The sequence below is a fragment of the Acinonyx jubatus genome, chromosome A3, assembly GCF_027475565.1.
Source record: "Acinonyx jubatus isolate Ajub_Pintada_27869175 chromosome A3, VMU_Ajub_asm_v1.0, whole genome shotgun sequence".
In the NCBI taxonomy this organism is placed as follows: domain Eukaryota; kingdom Metazoa; phylum Chordata; class Mammalia; order Carnivora; family Felidae; genus Acinonyx; species Acinonyx jubatus.
Genome location: NC_069388.1, coordinates 100,924,619 through 100,946,741, shown reverse-complemented (window position 1 = coordinate 100,946,741; position 22,123 = coordinate 100,924,619). Strand labels below are relative to the sequence as shown.

The 22,123-nt window shown below is 41.8% G+C and overlaps 2 protein-coding genes across 10 annotated transcripts in view; one reads left to right on the top strand and one right to left on the bottom strand.

Annotated features, from left to right (window-relative positions):
* The window catches only part of ZC3H6 (zinc finger CCCH-type containing 6), a 73,511-nt gene extending 65,003 nt beyond the window's left edge, over positions 1–8,508 (top strand). For both annotated transcript variants that reach the window (XM_053200925.1, XM_053200924.1), the window contains exon 12: positions 651–8,508. In XM_053200925.1, the coding sequence (XP_053056900.1) occupies positions 651–2,119 (1,469 nt within the window). In that variant the 3' untranslated portion in view covers positions 2,120–8,508. The remainder of the gene's footprint in view (positions 1–650) is intronic.
* A 1,838-nt stretch (positions 8,509–10,346) lies between these two features.
* LOC106975994 (uncharacterized) overlaps positions 10,347–22,123 on the bottom strand; it is a 38,610-nt gene continuing 26,833 nt past the window's right edge. For 6 of the 8 annotated variants that reach the window (XM_053200918.1, XM_053200917.1, XM_053200921.1 and 3 more), the window contains 4 exons: positions 20,948–21,133; positions 18,452–18,624; positions 15,515–15,632; positions 10,347–13,944 (listed from right to left, as the gene is read on the bottom strand). In XM_053200918.1, the coding sequence (XP_053056893.1) occupies positions 13,756–13,944; positions 15,515–15,632; positions 18,452–18,624; positions 20,948–21,133 (666 nt within the window). In that variant the 3' untranslated portion in view covers positions 10,347–13,755. The remainder of the gene's footprint in view (positions 13,945–15,514; positions 15,633–18,451; positions 18,625–20,947; positions 21,134–22,123) is intronic. The other 2 variants (XM_053200922.1, XM_053200923.1) reach the window with 2 other exon arrangements.

Sequence of the window (22,123 nt, the reverse complement as noted above, 5' to 3'; positions counted from 1 at the left end):
AGGAGTAAGGTCTGAAGTGTTCCCATAAAGTGTATAGATTTCAGGATGTTTGTTTTGTTACTTTTAATTTTAAATGTTTAAATAGCTAATATATTCACATATGTCAAGCATCTAAAAATATAATAAGCTATAAATGAAAAATCTCTACGTCATCCCTCATTTGGTCAGTTCCCATTGCTTCCTTAACCAGTACTATTAGTATTTTTGTTTTCTTTCCAGATTTTTAAGAAATATTTCTCCCTTGTTATCTTGATAAATCCAGAGCTATGAACCCTGAGTATTACTAGAATTAAAGAGATCCAAAACATTTGGTGTTCTTTTCCAAGAGTATTTCTCTTCTTACCCAACTCTGTCATACCACACACACTTTGGCCAGTCGGAATGAAAGGTTCTGACTTTCTCCTGGCTGGAAGGACATTACACATATTCTAGTATCACACTTCTTTCTTTATGGAGTATAACGACTAAATTGATCATTGTCATCCCACATCTAATTTTGTTCCAGTGTTGAAACTCTGGCATTTCTATGATGCATTTTCTTGAAGTTAGACTACACTTATTTCAGAAATAGCATGTGTTTTTTAAATTATCTCAATTAAGGCCAAATATGAATGTTTCATTCTTTACAATAAGTTTTTGTCTACATTTAGATGATACTGTTAACTGGTATTCCAGTAGTGAAGAGGAGGAAGGAAGCAGTGTCAAGTCAATACTGAAAACATTACAGAAACAAACAGAAACTTTAAGGAATCAGCAACAACCTTCCACAGAGCTCAGCACTCCTACTGATCCAAGACTTGCTAAAGAGAAAAGTAAAGGAAACCAAGTTGTTGACCCTAGACTTCGTACTATCCCAAGGCAAGACATGAGAAAAGCTTCTGAGTCTGCCCCGCTGGATCTTAGACTTGCATGGGATCCCAGAAAATTAAGAGGGAATGGAAGTAGTCACACAGGATCTTCCATTGGCGGAACAAAGTTTGATTCACACCATGCAAATGCTGGCTCTGTCAAACACAAAAGAGGAGATGATGATGATGAAGATACAGAAAGAGAATTGAGAGAAAAAGCTTTCTTAATACCTTTGGATTCTTCCCCTGGTATAATGCTCCAGGATCCAAGGTCACAACTGAGACAGTTCAGTCACATTAAAATGGATATTATCCTAACCAAACCCAACTTTGCAAAACACATCGTGTGGGCTCCAGAAGACTTACTTCCAGTCCCCTTACCTAAACCTGACCCAGTATCTTCAATCAATTTACCTCTACCCCCTCTTATAGCTGACCAGAGGCTCAATAGGTTATGGAATACAAAAAGCGATCTTCATCAAAACACCATGCCCATTGATTCAAAATTAGCAGCCAAAGCCAAAATTAACACAACAAACAGAGAAGGCTACCTAGAACAGTTTGGGGACTTACATAGTTCAGGAAGTAAGTTAGGAGATCCTAGGCTACAAAAAAATTTTGATCCTAGACTTCATAGACAGCATGGTACAGAGGCTCATCAGGCAGTTACAAAGGATTCACATACATTAAAGAGTGCCCCTCACTTAACCAGATCAAACCCTGGTTCATCACAGCCCTCAGGGGCAATAACTAGCAATTCTAGTCCCGGGGCCTTGCCTCCATATGCCCCTAAACTCTCCTCTTCAGCTGGCCTTCCACTGGGAACTCCAAGTTCAGTTCTTAGTGGCATTAGTTTGTATGACCCTAGGGAGCATGGTTCATCATCTACATCAGAGCTAGCAACAGAAAATGCAGAGAACCAGAAAAAAAGTGGTAGTTTAAAAAGTAGTGACAAAAATGAACCTTCTCCCGGAGAGGCAATCCCGCCACAGAAAACCAGTCCGAACGTGGAAGTCACTGTTGATGGGCCAGTTGACCCACAGGCAGATAATCTCAGGAGTTCTGGTGTGGTTCAGGTCCCAGCAGTGCACAGTCTTCCTATTCAGGCATTAACAGGCTTAATTAGACCCCAGTACAGCGATCCAAGGCAGTCAAGACAGCCAGGACAGATGAGTCCCACCCCAGAAAATGATCCCGGTAAAGAACCAGATGACAAATCTCTGAAAGAGGTTTTTAAAACTTTTGATCCAACTGCTTCACCATTTTGTTAGCTATTGTGTAATTAAGCAGTTCTTTTCACTCTTGTGACTATTGCAGTCCTCTGCTGTTTTGTAACTGGTTTACCTCTATAGTTTATTTATTTTTAAATTATAAATACTTTTCAGCTGCTAGTATCAGAACCACATGAAGTTATATCCTCTAAAGCCTGTGGTATTTTATATAATATTTTTATAACTTTAAGAGACTGTAGTAATTGACATAGAAACTTATCTATCATGTTAGCTTCGGTAGAAGTACTTTTATCGTAAATAAACCATCATGAACTCAACACTCTGCCCAAATATATGCCAGTTGTCTTTCATAATCAATGTTTAGATAAATGATTACCACTTTTATATGGTTGTTAGTTTCAAGCAATATGATGTACATTACTTTTGAGCAACAGTATTTTGACTAGGATCTTCTCTATTTGTCAACCCAGAACTGATTAATATGTAATGCTAACTGCTAACTAAAATGTAAAATTAAGTAAAGAAAACATTTTTAAAATCACAATTAGCAGAGCAGTTCATGTTTAAGGGCATCACTTTTATTAGTATTGGCAATATTATTTGTGTAAATGAAGCATTTGAATGTCCTATCTTTTAAAAGTATTTTATTGTATACTGTATCATAGAAGTTGGAGATACATAGATTGTTTTTGCTAAAGTGGAAAATTCCCAAGTTCTCTAACATAACTTTTTAAATTTAGTTTTTCATATTAAATAGTTATGAGTTATTGCTGTGTTACATTGTGATGTTTATGTGTTTCAATGTTTTTTGTCTTTAGCAGCATAATTTATATTACTTTTTCAAATGATGTAGCTGCAATAATTGTATTCATCATGACTTTGGTAATTTTTAACAAAATTTTAATAGATCCAGTGACAGTCTGTAGTGATTATTGCATTGATAATGTTTTAAATGTCCAGGTTCTATATTTTTTCTTAAATAGCAAGAAAACACGGAGATGGTATAATCAACTGTATATGGCTACCAATAAAGAATCTCTTTCAGATCTCTCCTGACTGGCATTCTGTAACAGAGGAGACTGCCTGGTATTTACAGTATTTAATGTCCTCATAGATTGGAAATCTCCTAAGTTGGCTAGAAATTGTATTTTTATGAAAACTAATTTGTATTCATTCTTGTGTATTTATTGCAGTATATAAGTAATGGCAGCCCTATTTGTTTTATACATATATTATTTATAACAGAAAACTAAGTATTACACTAATATTCATATCTTGAACTGGATGTGTGTGACAGTGTTTGTTGGTAACAACTCCAATAAGTAACTTGAAAACAGAGCATTTCATTATAAAAGATAATGAAAGTGGGGGAAATCGATCCTTGGATGAAAACAGCTACCCTTGAAAAGTGATTTTAAAAACATAGCAAAATATTTCTGTAGGAACCTAACACTTAGATAGTGTATATTAACTATTAATGCATATGTTTTCTATTCACTTCTTCACTTTTTTGTTTTTGTTTTGTTTTGCTTTGATTCCATGCTTAAATGGAGTTGCAGCTAAGTGAACAACAACTCTGCTTACTGAAGAAGTTCATTGTGTTCTAAGTGGAAGGACAGTTGTTTGAGGGGATGTGAATTTCTACTATTTATACTTTGGTTACATTGTGGCCTAACATGGCTCTGGATAACATTTTTGGTTAAAAATGTACTTTAAAGCCACCATAGAAAGTATTTTCTGGTTTCCTATCCACATGAACTTTATTATACACATACATATATGTAATACTCCTTTTTCAGGGAAAAAATCAGTAAAATTGCTGAATTTTAGTAATTAAATGGATAATTTTAGCAAATCTCTAATTCCCTTGGGTATTTTATAATTATATTAAGTAATGCTATTTATATTTTAAATATCATACAAAAAAGATAATTTGGCTTGTGAAAGATCAAAATAGAATCCACATTCTTAACAGAAGATCCTTTTTACCAAGAGATGTTGAACTATTAGTTAAAAAGTAAGGTTTAAATATCATTAATGCAAGTTATAATGTTCACTTGCTCAGTATTTTTGAGCCCCTATTATCTCAGCTAGTGTCCTAGAGGCTATTTTATAAGAAAGTGTGGACTTAGTTTAAAATTTAACAATATATTTTATATGAAAATTTTATATTTATGTTTAAAATAATGATTTTAATTTGTGGTCTTTTTTAATTGAGATAACTTTAGCTTAAGGGATATCCTATCGTATCCTGTCAACTTAGATTATCTTAATCTTATTTTTTCCTTTTTCTCACCAAAATCTAATAACCCATTTCCGCTGATGAATAACCTCCTTTAAGATGAATCGGTGTTTGTTAGAATCCATGTAAGTTGATTTACACCAGCACACTGGAAAGTACTTTATGTCCCTATTCTTATAAGCCAAACATTTACAGATAACAGAGGTAACTTGTGTCCTAAAAGAGTCCGGATGAGACTCACTGACTGAGATGTAACTTAACTATTCATACTGGTTTGTGGCAGAAGGTTTATCCCTATTTACTGTGATGTTGAGTGGAATGGGATATATCAGGGTGTTACATTGGAATACCCAAGTGACCGTAATTTAGATTGGGCAACTACTTTCCCATATCTTGTTTAGTCTTTGCCCAAAACTCCTGTCTCTGGAGCTTTCCCAGTTAGGACCTCATTCTGAACCCTGAAAGAAAACCAAATGTTGGAGTGATTTCAAATTCTGCTTCATCAATTAGGTCTGCTTCTGTAGGGACCCTCTGTTACCCAGCTCTATGTACCAAACCCCAGAATTAGGGTGCAAGCAAAACAGCCTAAGTAGGAGATTAGATTTGCTTAGGTTTCTATTTGTCTTTTTAACTTGCCATAAGGATTTTAAATAGTAGTTTTCCTTGCTAGTCCTACTTATTTTAAGAGTGGAAGAATAGTTGATTAGTAAAGAAATCCTGCATAAGCTTACATATAAGCCGCTTTGCTGAATTAATTAGAAGAGAGAGAAGGAAAGGAGAACTTAAGAGGGCTAGGGGGTTTAAGGACCATGAATTCATATTGTTCTAAATTGATATATGGATTTTTTTTTCTCAATGTCCAGTTCCTTATCTGTGAAATGGGTATAATTTTGACTGCTCATAGATTTGATATAGTGAATGAATTATTATTTTAAAGCATTTTAAACTGTAAAATTGGTTTATAACTTTTGCAAACATAATCATTATACTTCCACTAGGGTGCATTTAGCTGTACAAATTCTAAAGTAACACGGTTTGTGTGGTTTACCAGTTTTATGAAATTTCAGATGATATACATTAAAGACACAATAGAATTGTGTAAGAAGTTATTTTGCAGAATATTAACCCATGAAGTTAGCAATTCCCCCTTAACATTTTGTGTGTTAGTAAGACATAGGACTTTCGTATTTTAGAGCTTTATGGACTTGTAGTGTCTATTCAAGATCTGACTGCTCTGCCCATTTTGTACAAGTTGGATATTGATAGAGGGTTAAAAATGCTGACAGTCCATATTGCATGGTGTTTTTGCTTCAATTATAGCATGTGTGCTGTGGGCAAAGTGGCCCATTTATTCATTATAAAAGCCATTGGCCTTAGAAACAACAGAGATGTTTACTCCTATTTCTTAGTATGTATTTCTGCAAGCACATGACACAGAGGTATTTCTGAGTGCCCACTTGCTTGATAAAGGTGTCATTTTCCTTTGTTCACAGCAATTTAAAGTTTGGCACTTCCTGAGGACCTAAATGTGAGGTCTTGTCAAAATCCTTCCAGTTGCACAACACAGAGTCTTAAGGTGGAGATGTTCTCCCCGAGTTCACCCTTCTGGGCGTAAGGGCCGTGTCTCAGAGGGGTGGTCTGTGCTCAAGGCTGTAACTTGGAGGGGTTGTGTGCAGTCACGGGGTCGGCTGATAGGACCCCTGCACATTTCAGTAATTGGGCTTTTTGTGAATATCCAAAATGAAGAGCTGTAATTATCTTTTCAGAAATGGGTTGGCAGTGTTTGATCACATAATGGTCAAAATTAAGTCTAGTAGGGTATGTAAGTCGTTAGTAAACTTAGTTTAAATAAGGCTTAGTTTAGGAAATGTAAGCTTTAACAAAATGTAACCAAACAGGGCTTGAGCGTCTAGAGCTGTTTTCCTCACGTGTGTTTATTGTTTAGCATTTATGGAATGTCTTTACCCAAAGTGTTTAATGTGATTTACAGAACCAGTTTCAGTAGCTACCAATCACCAAATTGCTGGGCTTTTGTTTTGTTTTGTTTGTTTTTGCTGGGGTTTTGTTTTGAGTATGCTATTTATCAGCAGTATCTGCCAGTTGTAACAAAGCCTGTATTAACCTTCTTTTCTTGGAAAGGATTCAGACCTAAGAAAGGACTTTAGGTTGACATCAACATAATATTTAGAATTTCTAATTTTTAAATAAGAAATAAAAAGCACATTTTAAATTGTATTTTATGCTTTTGGAGGCAAGACCGGTATGTGCCTCCCTACTTTGCTGTTTCCCCACAGCAACAAGCCTGGTTCTAGGCACACAGGTGGGTGCTTTGTTAATTGCTTCCCAATATCCATCCAAGTTTAGATTTTCATGTGGCAGAGCCACTCCATGATTGTGTCCAAGAGTACAATTCATAAAGTATACCTCCTTCAGTGGACACAAGGTACCTACCTTCTCTTTTTTGTTTCCCCTCCCCATCGCCCAACCAAACAATGTAAAGGTAGGGTTATGGCAGCTTAACGTTTCTACAATAATTCATAACTCCAAGAGCCCTCCAGTTTTATAAGTTAACTTTACTACTTCATGGTAGAAATTTGAATTGGTCAATAATTTATTCCTGTAGATCTATGAAGGATTCTTTCTGTAACCAGAAAGAACTGCAGAATCAGAGACCTCTTTTTATTTTACAATATATTTGTCTAATTTCTCTCTTCCTGTTCTTAAAATATCAACCACAATTATGAAGTTATGCCCCCCCTGGTGAAATTCCAATAACATTAAAATTTTTCTTTATCCCAACACCTTGAAAGGTAATTTATCCTTTAATGTCATGAATTGGACTCTATATCGGGTCCTGCATGTTGCTTAATACCCTTCATTACCCTTTGGAATAGAACAGTCATGTGTTGCAGTGGGTAAAATCATTGTGGGCATAGAGAAAATCTATTTCTCTATGTATTTTATAGCCTTGTTTTTCCTTGAATCTCTTGTCTTTAAAACTTTAAATTTGTCAGAAGAAGTTAATATATAGCTAATATAGCATTTTAGAAAAATATTAGCTCCGAATTATCAGACCCCACACTTCTTGCTCATTACTGATTTTAATACCTCTGTGAGGGTATTAAGGTTAAGAGGAGCAGTAAAATTTGCATTAGCTAATACTATTTTGTCAGAGGTCTGATAGTTTATTGTAAAACAATTAAATATATAGAGCCTCCCCCCAAAAACAACTAGCCATGTTATTCCCAGACCTCCATTATGAGCAATATTTTCATATTAGTTGTCAGCGATAGACTATACGTTTTATATGCTTTTTAAATAGAGAAAGTGAAAAATAATGAACTAATCATTGTTACTAGAGGTTTTCGCCCACCTCTGTTTTACAGAAGTTTGCCTTCCATTTGTTTGAGAGGGAAGTCAAATAAGATAGGAGAATATCTTTTCAGAAGGTAGAATGATATTTCCTTATAAAAGTGACAATCAAGAAATAGTCATTTGTATACTTGCCAAAGTTTTAAAAAGAATTTTACATTCCTGACCCTAAATCCACGGCTCCCCCACCCAGGATTCAGAAAGGGCTCAGTGTAGATCCAGGTTTCCGCGGCCCAGGTCCTTTTGTTTTTAGTCCAGGGCTTCTATGCTTGCACATGACTAAGGCATTGATGGCACGTGTGTCCTAGGATTCAGTGTGTGTCTGTGTTTGGAGGCGGGGTTTGGGACTGGGGTGGGGGAGGAGCGGTCTGTGTTCAGACTTATGATCATCCATTTTTTATCAGGTATCCAAGTACCATCTGTGGGCCAAAACGCAGGTTCAACCTATTCAGAATGAGGTGGGATTTTAAAACAAAACAAAAATTTCTAATGTTATTATTTAATTTCCCCCAGTTGTATCTCAAATGTTGGGGAAATGCTGCCTTGACTGTTTTACTTTGCAAGGTTTTAGTAGATACCAATTTAGTAAATTAACTATACTGTCTGTTCAAAAGATACCAGCAGGGTGTATTTTGCTAAACTGATAAATTATTCTACTTAAAGACTAACAAATCATTTGGTAAAATCAGGAATATTATTTCTTTTCATTTACTAATAACTTTCCAAGTTACCTTCTGTTGTTGCAAGTTTCTGTAATTTTTTCCTGTCATACCTTTCTATTGTCTGACTTTAAATAAAAATGTTTCTAATAATATCTGTCTAGCACTGTGTTGCTTTTCTTTAATACATCTTCTTCCTTTAAAGACAGAATACAGGGGAGCATGTACTCGTATGAGAACTTACAAATGGACCCCATCCCAGGCCTTCCTGAAAGAAAGAGATGGTAGTCCCTTCAGTGTATCGGAGGCACAGAGACTGTGCTTCACTTAGCCACACAGGTTAGTAGCATCTGAAGTCCTCTATTTCCTGAGACTGCCGGCATTCTGGACATGTAAGTATCTCTTAGATGAGCTCACATTAATTTTCTAATGTTTATTTCGGAGACAGAGAGAGACAGAGCATGAATGGCGGAGGGTCAGAGAGAGAGGGAGACACAGAATCTGAAACAGTTTCCAGGCTCTGAGCTGTCAGCACAGAGCCCGATGCGGGGCTCGAACTCACGGACTGTAGATCACGACCTGAGCCGAAGTCAGACGCTTAAATCGACCTGAGCCGAAGTCAGACGCTTAAATCGACTGAGCCACCCAGGCGCCCCTAGCTCACAATTTTCTATTAAAGGATCGAATCCAAGAGGTTGCTAGCAAATGGACTGCTTAGAGCAGAACAGGACCCCTCAGGACCAGAGTGGGACCTCATCACAGAGCGAGGGCTCAGAACAATGGGGTATGCACTTCCCTTTGAGATAGGAGCAACAAAGAAGTGACTGATCATGACTCCCTCAAAGGCCCGAAAGCTTCATTAAAAGATGTTTTCTGGTTTCTGTTCTAATATGTTCAGTGGCCAAGGACACACTGTCTTGAATAAGGGGGACTTGTAGATTCCTGGACTTACTTATTGAGCAACTCTGTGGAAAAGTCTTCTTTGAGAGCTAGCAATCTCGTCCTGGAGCATACTCTCCTGAGCAGTGCAACACTGGGCGAGTCGGGACTTCCCAGAGCATCACCTTCCTCATAGACAAAACTGGGATCCATCACTCATTTGAGAAAGATTGTTTGAACAGTCAGCATATGCTAGTAGGTGTTGGGTTACAGAGATGGATAGGATAGACTGCTTTTATATCCTACATTTCCCGAATGAAAAATGTATGTGAAACCCCAGTGTGCAAACTGGATGAAAGTGGAGACATTCTGGCTGACGTTGGGGTGGGGTGCCAGATCCCACAGCTGAATCACCTCAAAGGAACGCGAACGGAGTGCGAGAGCCCACATCTGAATCCTCCACGCTGCAAGCAACCAGTTATTTCATCGTACAATGCAGCTATCATCCTTTCACTCATTGCCTTAAAAGCCCTCCAGGGTTTCCCTTATCTGCACAAAAAGTCCAAACTCCGTGGCTTTGCATTCCAGGATTCTTTTCCAGTGCCTTCCCCACTCTGGTTGTCACACCCCTGGATCAGCAGAGAACTAATTGTGCTGTCTGCGAATGAGCTGAGAATTTGTCCTCTGTTGCACTGTGAGCTCTTATTCTATTTGCCTCTATTTCCCCAGGACCTCGTGTGGTTTCTGGGTTTCTGTTCCTCAGCAGGAGCTCCCTCAATAATCGCTAGGACGTGACAGGCTGGAATTGCAGATCAGAGGCCTTTATCCACATGGGTGGCACGCTTCCAGCTCCCACAGCCTTGTCAAAAGTCTACAAAAAAGTTCGAGACTTGAATTTTGGTTTCAAAATATTACAAGAGATTGTAAAGGTGAAGTGTTTATTTTGAAAGCAACATTATTAAATACTGTCATAATGTGTATAATGAATAATTACATAACTTTATATTTTACACATGCATAGAAACACATGCATAAATATATGTGTACATACACAGTGTGGAAGATTGGGTGCCTTTACTACACTAGAGTGAGATCTTTAATTTTTTTTTAATGTTTATTTTTGAGAGAGAGACACAGTGTGAGCAGGGGAGGGGCAAAGAGAGAGGGAGTCACAGAATCCGAAGCTGGCTCCAGACTGAGCTGTCAGCACAGAGCCAGACGTGGGGATTGAACCCATGGACCATGAGATTATGACCTGAGCAAAGTCAGATGCTTGCTTAACTGACTGAGCCACTCTGGTGCCCCGTGGAGTGAGATCTTTAGAAATTATCAGGAGGTCAACACATAGCCCTGCTTCCAATCCAGAATTTAAAACCAAGAAATATCCTGGAAGACAGGAAGTGGGGCTTATTCTATAAACCTGGAGCTTCACTGCTGTGAATGATATTTCTGTGTGTGTGTGTGTGTGTGTGTGTATACATATATATACACACATACAAGAAAAATGGGGAGATTGCCTAGTTTTCTGTACTTTGTGCGATATTTTTACCAGGAAGATATTTTAGCTAGTTGTGAATAACCACCTATGCTTTATGTATTCATTCAGCAAATACTAAGCACCTATCCTTTGTCAGGCTCCACAATAGGCTCTGGGGATTCAGATGCAAATGGGGCAGATGGGCTTGGAGTTTACAGTTGAATGGAGGAGACTGAGATGCAGGAAGCATGTAACTACAGTGGCCGGGTGCCACTTCTCGTGGCCGCTGAGCCACAGGGTGCTTGGAGAAGGACCCAATGCTGCAATGCTCCCTCTCTTCCAGGGAGGAACTGGTCCTGTATGTGTTTCAGCCCCTTACAGGCAGGACAGCTGAGTCTGATCGCCATCTGGAGGCCATGTTGGATAACCGCTCACAGATGGAGTAGCAAACCCATCCCTCGCACACCTCTAACACTGAACGCTTTGGGCTCCGTGCTAGGTGTCAGGGGTGAACGGATGAGACACACACGATACAGATCCCATCCTTGTGGCAAGATTCAACCCAGCTTCACCCCACCCTCAAACTGGTACCTGTCTCCCTCACAGGCCTTTCCAAAAGCCTCCCCTCCCAACTGTCTGGAGCAACTGGGAAGGGCTCTCCCTCCCCACCATGGCACTGGGGTAGAGACGGGATGCCTGAAGCAACAAGCCTATCCTTAAAACGCTTTGCTCTGACGGTGCAGTGATTCTTCAGCAAGGGCCAAAGAGCCGGCAGCAGTCTGACTCCTGGTTCCCCTGTGCTTGGGGCAAAGGATTTGAAGCCACAAAGAAACCTAAACAAAATTGCAATTAGAGAGGATAAAGGGTGACAATGTGGAGGAGAGAACAGGTGGAGGTGGGGGAAAGGAGCAAAGGGAATAAAAAGCTGCAGTCAGCAAAGGGGAAAACTGCAGAGAGGAGGCCCACGGAGGAGAGAGTGTCAAGAAGGAAGAGGTCCCTGGAGTTGGACCAGTCAAGAACTCAGGGAGACCAAATTCGGAGAAGAGCCCATTGCATCTGACAAATTGGGAAAAAAATGAAAAATGAAGCCAGAGTTTTGAAGGATTGGTGGATGGTAAGGAAACAAAACAGCAGTAATAGACTAATATTTCTTGGAACTTGGTTCTGAATAGCAGGAGAAGACCCAGGGAATGTTTCTGAAAAAGGAGACTCAAACATGAGCCAGAGAAAAGGTAGTTTGAAAAGAGAAACAAGTACTTCCCCTGCTGGCCAAGAGGGAGTAACAGAGGCTAGGTTATACACACACACACACACACACACACACACACACACCCTTCATCCCCAGAACAGCCAGATGAAACATACAAAACAATAGAGTTCAGAGTTGGACCCCAGGCAGCATAGGACAGTCACTCTTAAGAGAGATTAAACCCAACAGGCAAATTCACACTTCTAGTTGCAGATTTCAATACCCTTCGCTCAAAATGGATGGAAAAAGTAGAATGAACATCAGGGAACATCATGGAAAACTTGAACAACAGAGTCAATCAACTTGCCCCAGCTGGTGTTCATAGAAGACTCCACCTATCAACAGCAGAATGTACATTCTTCCCTACTGCACGTGGAACATTTATCCAGATAAACTATACCCCAGGCCCCAAAACAAAGCTCGGTAAACTTAAAAGGATTCAAATAATACAAAGAATGTCTTTTGACCACAAAGGAATTAAATCCGAAATCAAAACAGAAAAAAATACCTGGAAATTCCCCCCAAATACTTTGAAACTAAATAACACAGTTGCAAATAATCCATGGTCAACAAAGAATTCAAAAAGGAAATTAGAATGTATGAGAAAGAAAAAAATAAAAATTGGAGGCTAATGCTGAAGTAGTGCTTAGAAATCACAGCAGTAAGAGCCTGTAATAGAAAAGAATGCTACAGAATAATGATCTCTGGTTGCACATGCAGAAACTTGAAAAGGAGAACAAGTTAAGCGCAAAGGCATGATAACAAATATCAAAGAGGGGCACCTGGGTGGCTCAGTTAATTCAGTGTCTCTTGGTTTTGGCTCAGGTTATGATTTCCTGGTTCATGGGCTCCAGCCCCACATTGGGCTCACTGCTGTTAGCACAGAGCCCACTTCAGATCCTCTGTCCCCTTCTCTCCCTGCCCTTCCCCCACTCACATGTGCTCTCTCTCTCTCTCAAAAATAAGTAAAACATTAAAAAAAAAAAAGAAATATTAAAGAGAAGGAATCCATGAAGTAGAAAACAGAAATCTAGGAAAGAAAGTCAATAAAACCAAAAGTTGGTTATTTAAAAAGATAAATAAAATGGATAAATCTCTACATCCAACTTTCAGAAGAAAACCTAGGAGGAAATCTTGGGACCTAAGTATGGCCAAGAGTCCTGAGCATCTGAAAAGGATCATCTTGCAGTGATCATGCTGAAGGAAAGAAGCTGGGGGGGGGGGGGGGGGGGTAGGAAAGAACACTATTACATGATTCCAGTTTAATAAAAATCCTAGAAAATGCAAACCAATCTTCAAGTAGCCACGCAAACCAGTCCTTATAGGGAGCTCATCCCAGGCTAACACAAATTTTAGTTTCCCCATACCTTGAACTTGACTGACCTCCCCAGTGTAACCTACACATCTTTCAGTACCTGGCTTCCTGCACAACTGATACTGTTCTCACTTTGCAACACCTTAATAAAGGCTTAAGTAACAGGGCGTCGATGTTTTTCCCCCTCCTCCTACAGTCTATATGTGATGTTCCTTCTAAGCCCAGAAACTGAAGTATCATTCCCAGGGGATCAGCCTCACCAGGGGCCCAGGGACATTCCCCCTCACTGGGAGGACTGCCAAGGCAGCTCTGTGCAAGGCCTAGCCCCTGCCACCAACCCCCCCACCTGCCCAACCCCCATGTAGAAGGTTCTACAATGTGAGCCTATTTCAGCCTAAGAGTCACTCCCCACTCTGGCTGCCCATCTCAGGGCCAAGGCACACATCAACAGACAGTCTGACTCAGAGAGTATTTCTCAGTCTTTAGAATGCTTCTGGAACCAGGGCTGCTAATGTTAGGGGCCCTTCTGTGCTTGTTTTTCGCAGGCCCAGCTCATCATAGTCCAGGTTTGAAGTTTCTCGGAGTCTGTGCCTTAGCAGTTTTCTTCTCCACTGCACACAGAAGGCAGCAACTTCCAGTTCTTCTGGATCTGAGGAAGGCTGTCTCAAGCCCTGGAGGAGAGAGAGGTAATTACATGTCCTGGGGGACACTGTGCACACCTTCCCAAGGTCAGCTGACATGAGCTCTTGCTTAGTTAGCAGACTCCACTGACTGACAGTGGAGCTCATTTTCTGACATTTTGGCCCTAATTTTTTTCCTTGTATGTATGTATGTAATCACTGCACCCAACATGGGGCTCAAACTCCTGAGATCAGGAGTCACATGCTCTTGAGGCGCCTGGGTGGCTCAGTCAGTTGAGCATCCAACTCTGGATTTTGGCTCAGGTCACGATTCTAGGGTCATGGGATTGACCCCTGCATTGGGCTCCATGCTGAGCGTGGGGCCTGCTTGGGATTCTCTCTCTCTCTCTCTCTCTCTCTCTCTCTCTCTCTCTCTGCCCCTCCCCTGCTCACATGCTCTCTCTAAAATGAGATTAGATTAGATTTTATTTTATTTTTGATTAGATTAGATTTTAAATTAAATTTAAAAAGAGTCACATGCTCTTCTGACTGAGTCAGGCCAGGCACCACTGGCCCTAATTGAACAGAGATCAAGGAACTGTGTTTGAAGGGATCCTCTGAATTAAAGCCCACTCATTCCCTCTCTCATGAAAGAAGCACAACAGAACAAAGGATCTTATGTTGGTCAGAATCAAATGTTCGGAGAATGCAGCCAATTAAAAATGCTCTCTCTACCCCAAATTCTGCCTCCTTTTGGATCTTGCTTTCTTCATTTTGGTTTATGCAAACTATCCGTGGGTCTTTGGCCAGTGGCCTAAGCGGAGCCCGGACACAGGTGCCCACGGTAAGGACACAGCCCTGCCCTCAGGTTCTCCTGCACACAAGTGGCTAGGAGACTGGGCTGTGGGGACTGTCCCACCTCAGGTGGTGCTGCAGGGTGAGTGGGAGGCTGGGACTGTGGCCATGCCAGTAAGGAGGGACTCGGCTCCCTCGGGGCCAGGCCTAAGCAGAAGAGCTCAGCCTTCAAGAGACTCTGGAACCTTAGCTAAACTATGCCCATTTTGCAAATGCATGTCTATTCAATGTACTCTTTGAGCTTAGCCGGTACAAAGTTGCTTTAAACTTGAAATGGAAGTTCTCATTCTATTTACTTAGCACCTCCATGCACCAGCCACAATTCTAGGTCTGTGGCTTCATGGAGTTTACTTTTTTTTTTAAATTCGAATTCCAGTATAGTTAGCATACAGTGTTAGATTATTTTCAGGTGTACGATATAGTGATTCCACACTTCCATGCAGCAGCCAGTGCTCATCACAAGTGCACATGGAGTTTACAATTTCTTTTAAATAATTAATTTATTTATTTTGAGAGAGAGAGAGAGAGAAAGAGTGGCAGAGAGACAGGGAGAGAGAGAATCCCAAGCAGGCTCCCTGTCGAACCCACAAACTGTAAGATCATGATCTGAGCTGAAATCAAGAGTTGGACACTTAACTGACTGATACCCAGAAGCCCCAGAGTTTACATTTTCATAAATGTTTCTTTCTGCCTGTGGCCCAGAGCCGTGGTGCCATATGTGTGTAGTCTCTGCCAGTGGCCACTTTCAGATGGGGTCAGCACTTACCCGCAGACTTGCAGCTTCTGTGGTCCTCACGGTCTTGGACACGGCCCGGAGGAGCTGTTGAGCATTTTCCAGCAGGAGCTCTTCAGAGGACCTGCTTCTTGCCAGAGAGGCCTTTACACTTGAGAGTTTACAGGAAGAAAGCAGACAATGTTACACCAGGGAAGAGATGCTGTCTCAAATAAATACTGGAAGGTTCTACAATGTGAGACTCTTCCAGAACACTGGGATGCATTTACAGGGACTACTCTGGGGAAAAAAAATGTTCCGAAGGCAAATGTAACATTTTTAAAATAAAATTTATGTTTTAGTATTAAGAAAGTATGAATCGGACAGTTATCTACAAATTAACAAGAAGTATGTTTTTAAAGAAAATAACTGAAGAGACGTGGCAAAACAAATGCCAACATCCATATATGAGGAAGGCAACAAGAAATTTTGCATACAATTGTACTCAGGACTTAATAGTTCTCAGGGCGCCAGGGTGGCTCAGTCGGTTAAGTGTCCGACTTCAGCTCAGGTCATGGTCTCATGGTTCCTGAGTTTGAGCCCCACATCAGGCTCTGTGATGACAGCTGGGAGCCTGGAGACTCCTTCAGATTCTGTGTCTCCCTCTTTCTCTGCCCCTCCCCTGCTCATGTTCTGTCTCTGTCTCTGTCTCTCTCTCTCTAAATAAGTAAACATTAAAAATTAAAAAAAAAAAAAAAAAAACCATTCTACTCAAAGATCAGACCGGTACCTCCTAATTAAATTATACACCTCAATGATATTTGTTTTATAGTGAATGTAACTGGATTTAGTTATACAAGTTGTTTCCTACAAAAGTAAATAAAGATGTTGTGAAATTCACCTCCTTTAAAGGATTGAGAGCTTGATAAATATACCTGTATTAATCATGTCTTTTTATTTTCTGTATTTCTGATGCGTTGACATTTTAGGACCTTACTGACATTGGAAAGACCGCCCCTGCGGCGTTAGCCGCTTCTTAGAGAGTCAGTAAATGACTCCTGGCACTTACACCTGCAAACTAGCCAGTGCAAAGCCCTGTCTTGAATACCTCCTTTGTGGAGCTCTTACCCTTGGGGCCATAGCCCTGCCCCAGGGCTAGGTACCAGACAACTAGAGATAATCTCCATACTCCAGGGCTCATTGAAAGTATTCAATCCAGTCTGTCGGAAATCTGCCTGCTTCCCCTGCCATGCCCACTCCTTCCCACGAAAACTCCAGTAAAGGCTCTCGTCAGGTTTCCCCTTTGCTCCCTCTGCTTTTTGAACAACTCTGGCACTTTCCTGTGTGGTCCTGTATGGCATGCTATGCCTCCTGTTCCTAGGAATCTTCTTCCTCCAAGAAAGTCCTTTCCACATTTGCAGGTGTTACCATACCTAACTGAAACAAATCCCAGGTACCCTTATAACATGACCCATAACTGAAATGCTAACATTAATACCAGTTCCTGTGTCCTAAGCAGTAAAGTTTGAGTAGCTATCCTTGAGATGATTATATACCTGAAATATTATTTCCTAGAGAAGAGTAGCCACATTTTATTTTTATATAATTATTTAAAAAATTTATATACCCTGGTCTTAGCAATGTTATTTTTATGCCTCACAGTGACTGATAATAGTTTTAGCTATCAAGCTTTCCCATAATATAAGAATATTACAAATACGGGAGGTACCTGGATGGCTCAGTCAATTGAGCATCTGACTCTTGGTTTTGGCTCAGGTCATGATCTCATGGTTCGTGGGTTTGAGTGTCAGGCCCAGTGTCAGGCTCTGGGTTGACGGCATGGAGCCTGCTTGGGGTTTTCTCCCTCCCTCCCCCTCTCTCTCTCTGCCCTCTTCCCCCCAAAATAAATAAATAAACTTAAAAAAAAGAATATTGGGGCACCTGGGTGGCTCAGTCGGTTAAGTGTCCAACTTCAGCTCAGGTTATGATCTCATGGCTCGTGAGTTCGAGTCCCATATCAGGCTCTGTGCTGACAGCTCAGAGCATGGAGCCTGCTTCAGATTCTCTCTCTCTCTCTCTCTCTCTCTCTCTCTGCCCATCCCCCACTCACACTCTGTCTCTCACTATCTCCCAAAAATGAATAAATGTTAAAAAATAAAAATTAAAAAAAAAGAATATTATGAATACAAGTTTGTTACTGACAAATGTGCCAATGCAGGTATCAGGAGACTCGGTGAAATGAAACCATTCCATGCTGCCATTATGATGTTCTATATTACCAACACAAAAGCTGTTATAAGGAGATGATTAATAAAAACTGCTCAACTCCAAAGTCTGAGCACATTAAATGAATAAATCTTAATGTAAGCCGTGTACTGGTATAGTTTTTCTTAGGCCGATTACATTCATGGCGCTTTCACTTTGTAATTAATGTATTTTTAGATAACTGATTTTTTGGTTAAATATGCCTAGTATAAAAACAAATAAAAGAACTAATGGTCAAAATTTAACTGTGGTTATAAAGTAGAGATCAGGCATTTACGTTTGCAGATGGAACTCTGATGTGATGTGAGGGCATAGGACCGCTGGAGCAGGTGCACAGCACTGTGAAGCAAGGGGAGCCTTGAAGGGGAACAGAAGTCCTGATGTATTTGGGTTTTAAACATCCCTTATGGTTACTTTATGTTCACACCTCCTCAGGAACTAGTTTTCCATGTTCAATCTTTTTTTTTCCTTTCTTATGTATATTACCAGATCTAATATTTTTGAGATAAAGGGAGAAATGACAGTGGCTAAAAATGTATTTTTTTGTCCTCTGTAATACTTCTCTATATTTTCAACATTTATTTAGTATCCTCAACATAAATGTAGGCTCCTGAAGGAAATATTTTTAAAAGTACACAAAAAGAAAAAGAAAAAGAACTGCCTAAGCCCTCCCTCTGGCTCTTGAGAAAGCAGAGCACAGCAGTCACAACCAAAACCATTTCCTACCTGGAGATGATGCGGAGCTGGTTGCTCATTGTTTGAATCTGGTCTACCACACACAAAAGCTCCTGGGAACATCTTTGATCTATGCAGTTCTTGGCGATGATGCGGATAAGTCTGGCGAACTTTTGTCCAAAAGTCGCGATTTTCCTAGCAGAGGTAATGAGCTGATCTTTGGTCTATATCAAAGAGATGAAAGTCAGAAGTAGGTAAAGCCCTCACAGGTTTTCCAGAAGAAATCAGTGGCAAATCGTAAAGCATCCCAAACTTGCCTAGCACAATGTACTTCAGCCCCAGAGTGAACGTGTCTTAGCTTGGTCTAAAACCATAAGCTCTCGAACCTCCTCCACAGACTTCAAGACCAGCCACTCAGATGCTTACTCTCCTGAAAGCCAGCAGAATGAAGAAGTCCACGCCCTTGCTTCTGTGGGGGGACTGCTGAAGGGAAAGCAGCCCAGCCTCCTGTTCGTGATCTAGCCCTTTTCCCATGGGGGCTGTGGCCTGCACTGGCTCAGGGTTAGTTTTCAGCAGGCCCAGGGCAGAAATGAGGCCCCTAAGAAGGTCCAGGTATGGGGAACATCCAGGTTGAAGGTGATCTTGGCTGCAACAAAGGTGCAAAGGTACGTGTAGACTACAGCTACATGTACAGCTTCTTGGATGGGACATGATCCTTAATGGGTGACAGAAAACAGCACCTTTTATCCAAATAAAATCTTAAACATAATGGTGTATGTTGAGGCAACTAATATAGATAAAAGACAGACACAGACAAGCTCTTTGCGTCCACTCACTCTCTCGATGTGCTAAGTGTGGGTTTGATGACCTGACTTCAGAATCACTGGTCTTTAGGATGAGAATGAAAAAGAATAATAAAAGAATCTGGTAGGGAAGGGTGAGAGACCCCCCCCCCCTTTTCCTGGGGATATTTGATACAGTAAACAGTACTGCTACAGTTCTTCAGGCTGGACAATGACTAAGGAATGCCTTTGTTCTCTGCTGGCCCACAGAAGATGTTCCACAAGTATTTGTTGAGCAAACGAAGATGTGAGATGCCATGATGTTGTGGCAAGTCTACCATGAGATCACCTCCATGTGGGAAGGGGAAGGGCTCCCCTGAAGAGGTCTCAGAGATGCGAGTAACCACATGAGAGTAAGCGTATGCAGACCTCCACCACGAAAGGAAGTGTTTACCTTTTCTGTCTCTCCAAGGGACACCGTCTTCCAATTTTCCCACCTCCCTCCTCGTCTCCTCCAGCTCTGAGCTGAAGAGCTGCTGGCATGGTGGGTTCTAGATTAATGTCATGGGATCTGACGTTCTGCTTCAGGAAACTTTACGTCCCGCACCCCCGTGCTGCCAGTTTCCCCCTCAGCAGCTATTTTAAATTATTTTCTCTGTTTGACTTTGGTTGTTAAAATCTGGGAGGTATTAACATTGAGATTTGGGAGGTTTGTGGGAGAATTCTGCAGAGGCACTTCATCTTACCAGGCACTAGCCTCACTGTTAAAAATTATCATTTGAGGTGCCAGGTGGCTCAGTCAGTTAAGTGGCCGACTCTTGATTTCAGCTCAGGTCATGATCTCACGGTTTGTGAGATGAGCCCTGTCACTGTCAGTGCAGAGCCTGGTTGGGATTCTCTCTCTCCCTCTCTTCCTGCCCTTCCCCCACTTATGCTCACTCAAAACAAACAAACATTTTAAAATTATCATTTGATTTTTCTTTTGGCATTTCCCCTTATGTGTGCATTTCCCCAGGGAACACTCCATGGGGTAGAGGATTAGTATAGTCCTGGGCCCTCAGCCACACAGCACCACTAGCACCCAAGTCCTATATAAATTAGAATACCTGAGATGTTTGGAAAGAAAATGGGAGTCAGCAGGAAGTAACCACTGCCCATTGTGATGTAACGACCCTGTGAAAAAGGGACTGTTTCAACTGGGCAGGGCAATGAAAGGTCTGAGCCTTGGGTGTGGTGGCTGCTGGGTTTGAATCAGGAAGAGGACTAAAGAGAGTTAGAACGGCCACACAGCACTGCAGGTGGTCTCCAAAAGCCAGTGGAAAGCCACCCCCTCCCCCTCTAGGCTGTGCTGGCCCTGAATGGCTATCCATCAGGAGGGTGCCGCTCTGTTATTTCCATTTGGGGGAATTTTTAAGAATGTAAATAGCTCCCTTCAGCTCATCCTTCTGGGGATATGAATGAGTCCTTGGTTTTACTGAATTGCAGTTTCCGGCAAATTACCTTCCCTGGTGCCATAAAACCAAGATTTAGTGACTGAGCACAAAAGAAGAGGGAAAAAGAGAAGTGAACTCTAGGACACACCCAGACAGAGGAAGAAGACAGCACGTTAGAATGCTACAATCCCACTAGTCCACAGTGTGGTCTTTCTTTTCTGGGAGCTGCCCTGCCTGGCCTGGCCCACCTCCTGCAGGGCAGCAGTCGGGGGCTTCTCTTCCCCCAGGGTACCCAGCCCTGCTACCACGGCTGCCCGCTGAAGGCCAAGTACCAAGACGGGTCCTCTCCTCCTCAGACTCTGAGCCATCAGGAGCACCTCTGTAGCCATCTCTCGGGTAATCTGGATGATCCTGCTCCCCCCTTCCACGCCGCCATCCTCCGGGAGCAGCTGGTCCGGCTCAGGGCCCAGCCAGGCCAGTGGGCCTGTGGAGCCAGGTGCTGGGCTGTGCGGCTGCTCCTGCCAAAGGACAGGGTACAGCTAATGAGACTCCAGATGCTCAGGCCTTGAAACTCCTGTGCTGCTATCAAGGGCCCTCGCGCCACTTTTTGAAGAAGGGTGGGTGGAGCGCCTGTGTGGCCCAGTCGGTTGAACGTCAGACTCCAGCTCAGGTCATGATCCCATGGTTCGTGAGTTCAAGACCCAAATCGGGCTCCCTGCTGTCAGCGCAGAGCCCGCTTCAGATCCTCTGTCCCCATCTCTCGGCCCCTCCCCCACTCATGCAGTCTCTCAAAAATAAATAAACATTAAAAAAAAAAGAAGAGTGGGAGTCAAGAGGTCCCTCCCACCCTGCTGATTCCCCACATGCTGGCCGCTCCAGGCAGTTTACTCCACGTGGGTAGGGAAACAGTGAATCCCTATTCCTCCAGGCTCTGTTCATCCAGAAACCTGGCATGCTGGGATCCCAGTACGGTTCAAATACCACCTGTTCTCTCCTGTCAAGTTTTAGGCCTTACATGGGAGAATTTACAGCTTCTTGAGGAAGTGCAGGAATCCTTGAATGTTCTAACTTTGGGACCCAGACACTTTCTCACCAATCATTCTACATGAAAGCACTTTACAGTTCTGATATGAATACTTAGGAATTCTCTCCCATGGACTTCCTTGTTAATTTTCTAGTGAGAAAGAGAGCTACTGCTGGCATCCAGAAGTGGGCAGGGCATTCAGCACTAGACCTGGTGATTTTTTTATTGGACCAGGTGATTTTTTTATTGGACCCTTCTTGGAGCCTCCCCTAAGCCTTTTCCAGACTCTGGAATTGAGACAAGTTGTTCTGGCTTGGAGGCAAATCCAATAGCAGAGGATCAAGAGTGGCCTTGATTTCTCTCTGCCTCGCCTGTCAGATCCTGAGCTCCTTAGGGCAAGGGCTGTGCCCTAGGTGTAGGTGGGAAGGGAACGGGGTGGGAGGGACCTCGGGCCTGCCCCCAGCCCTGCTTTTTCTCCAGTCCC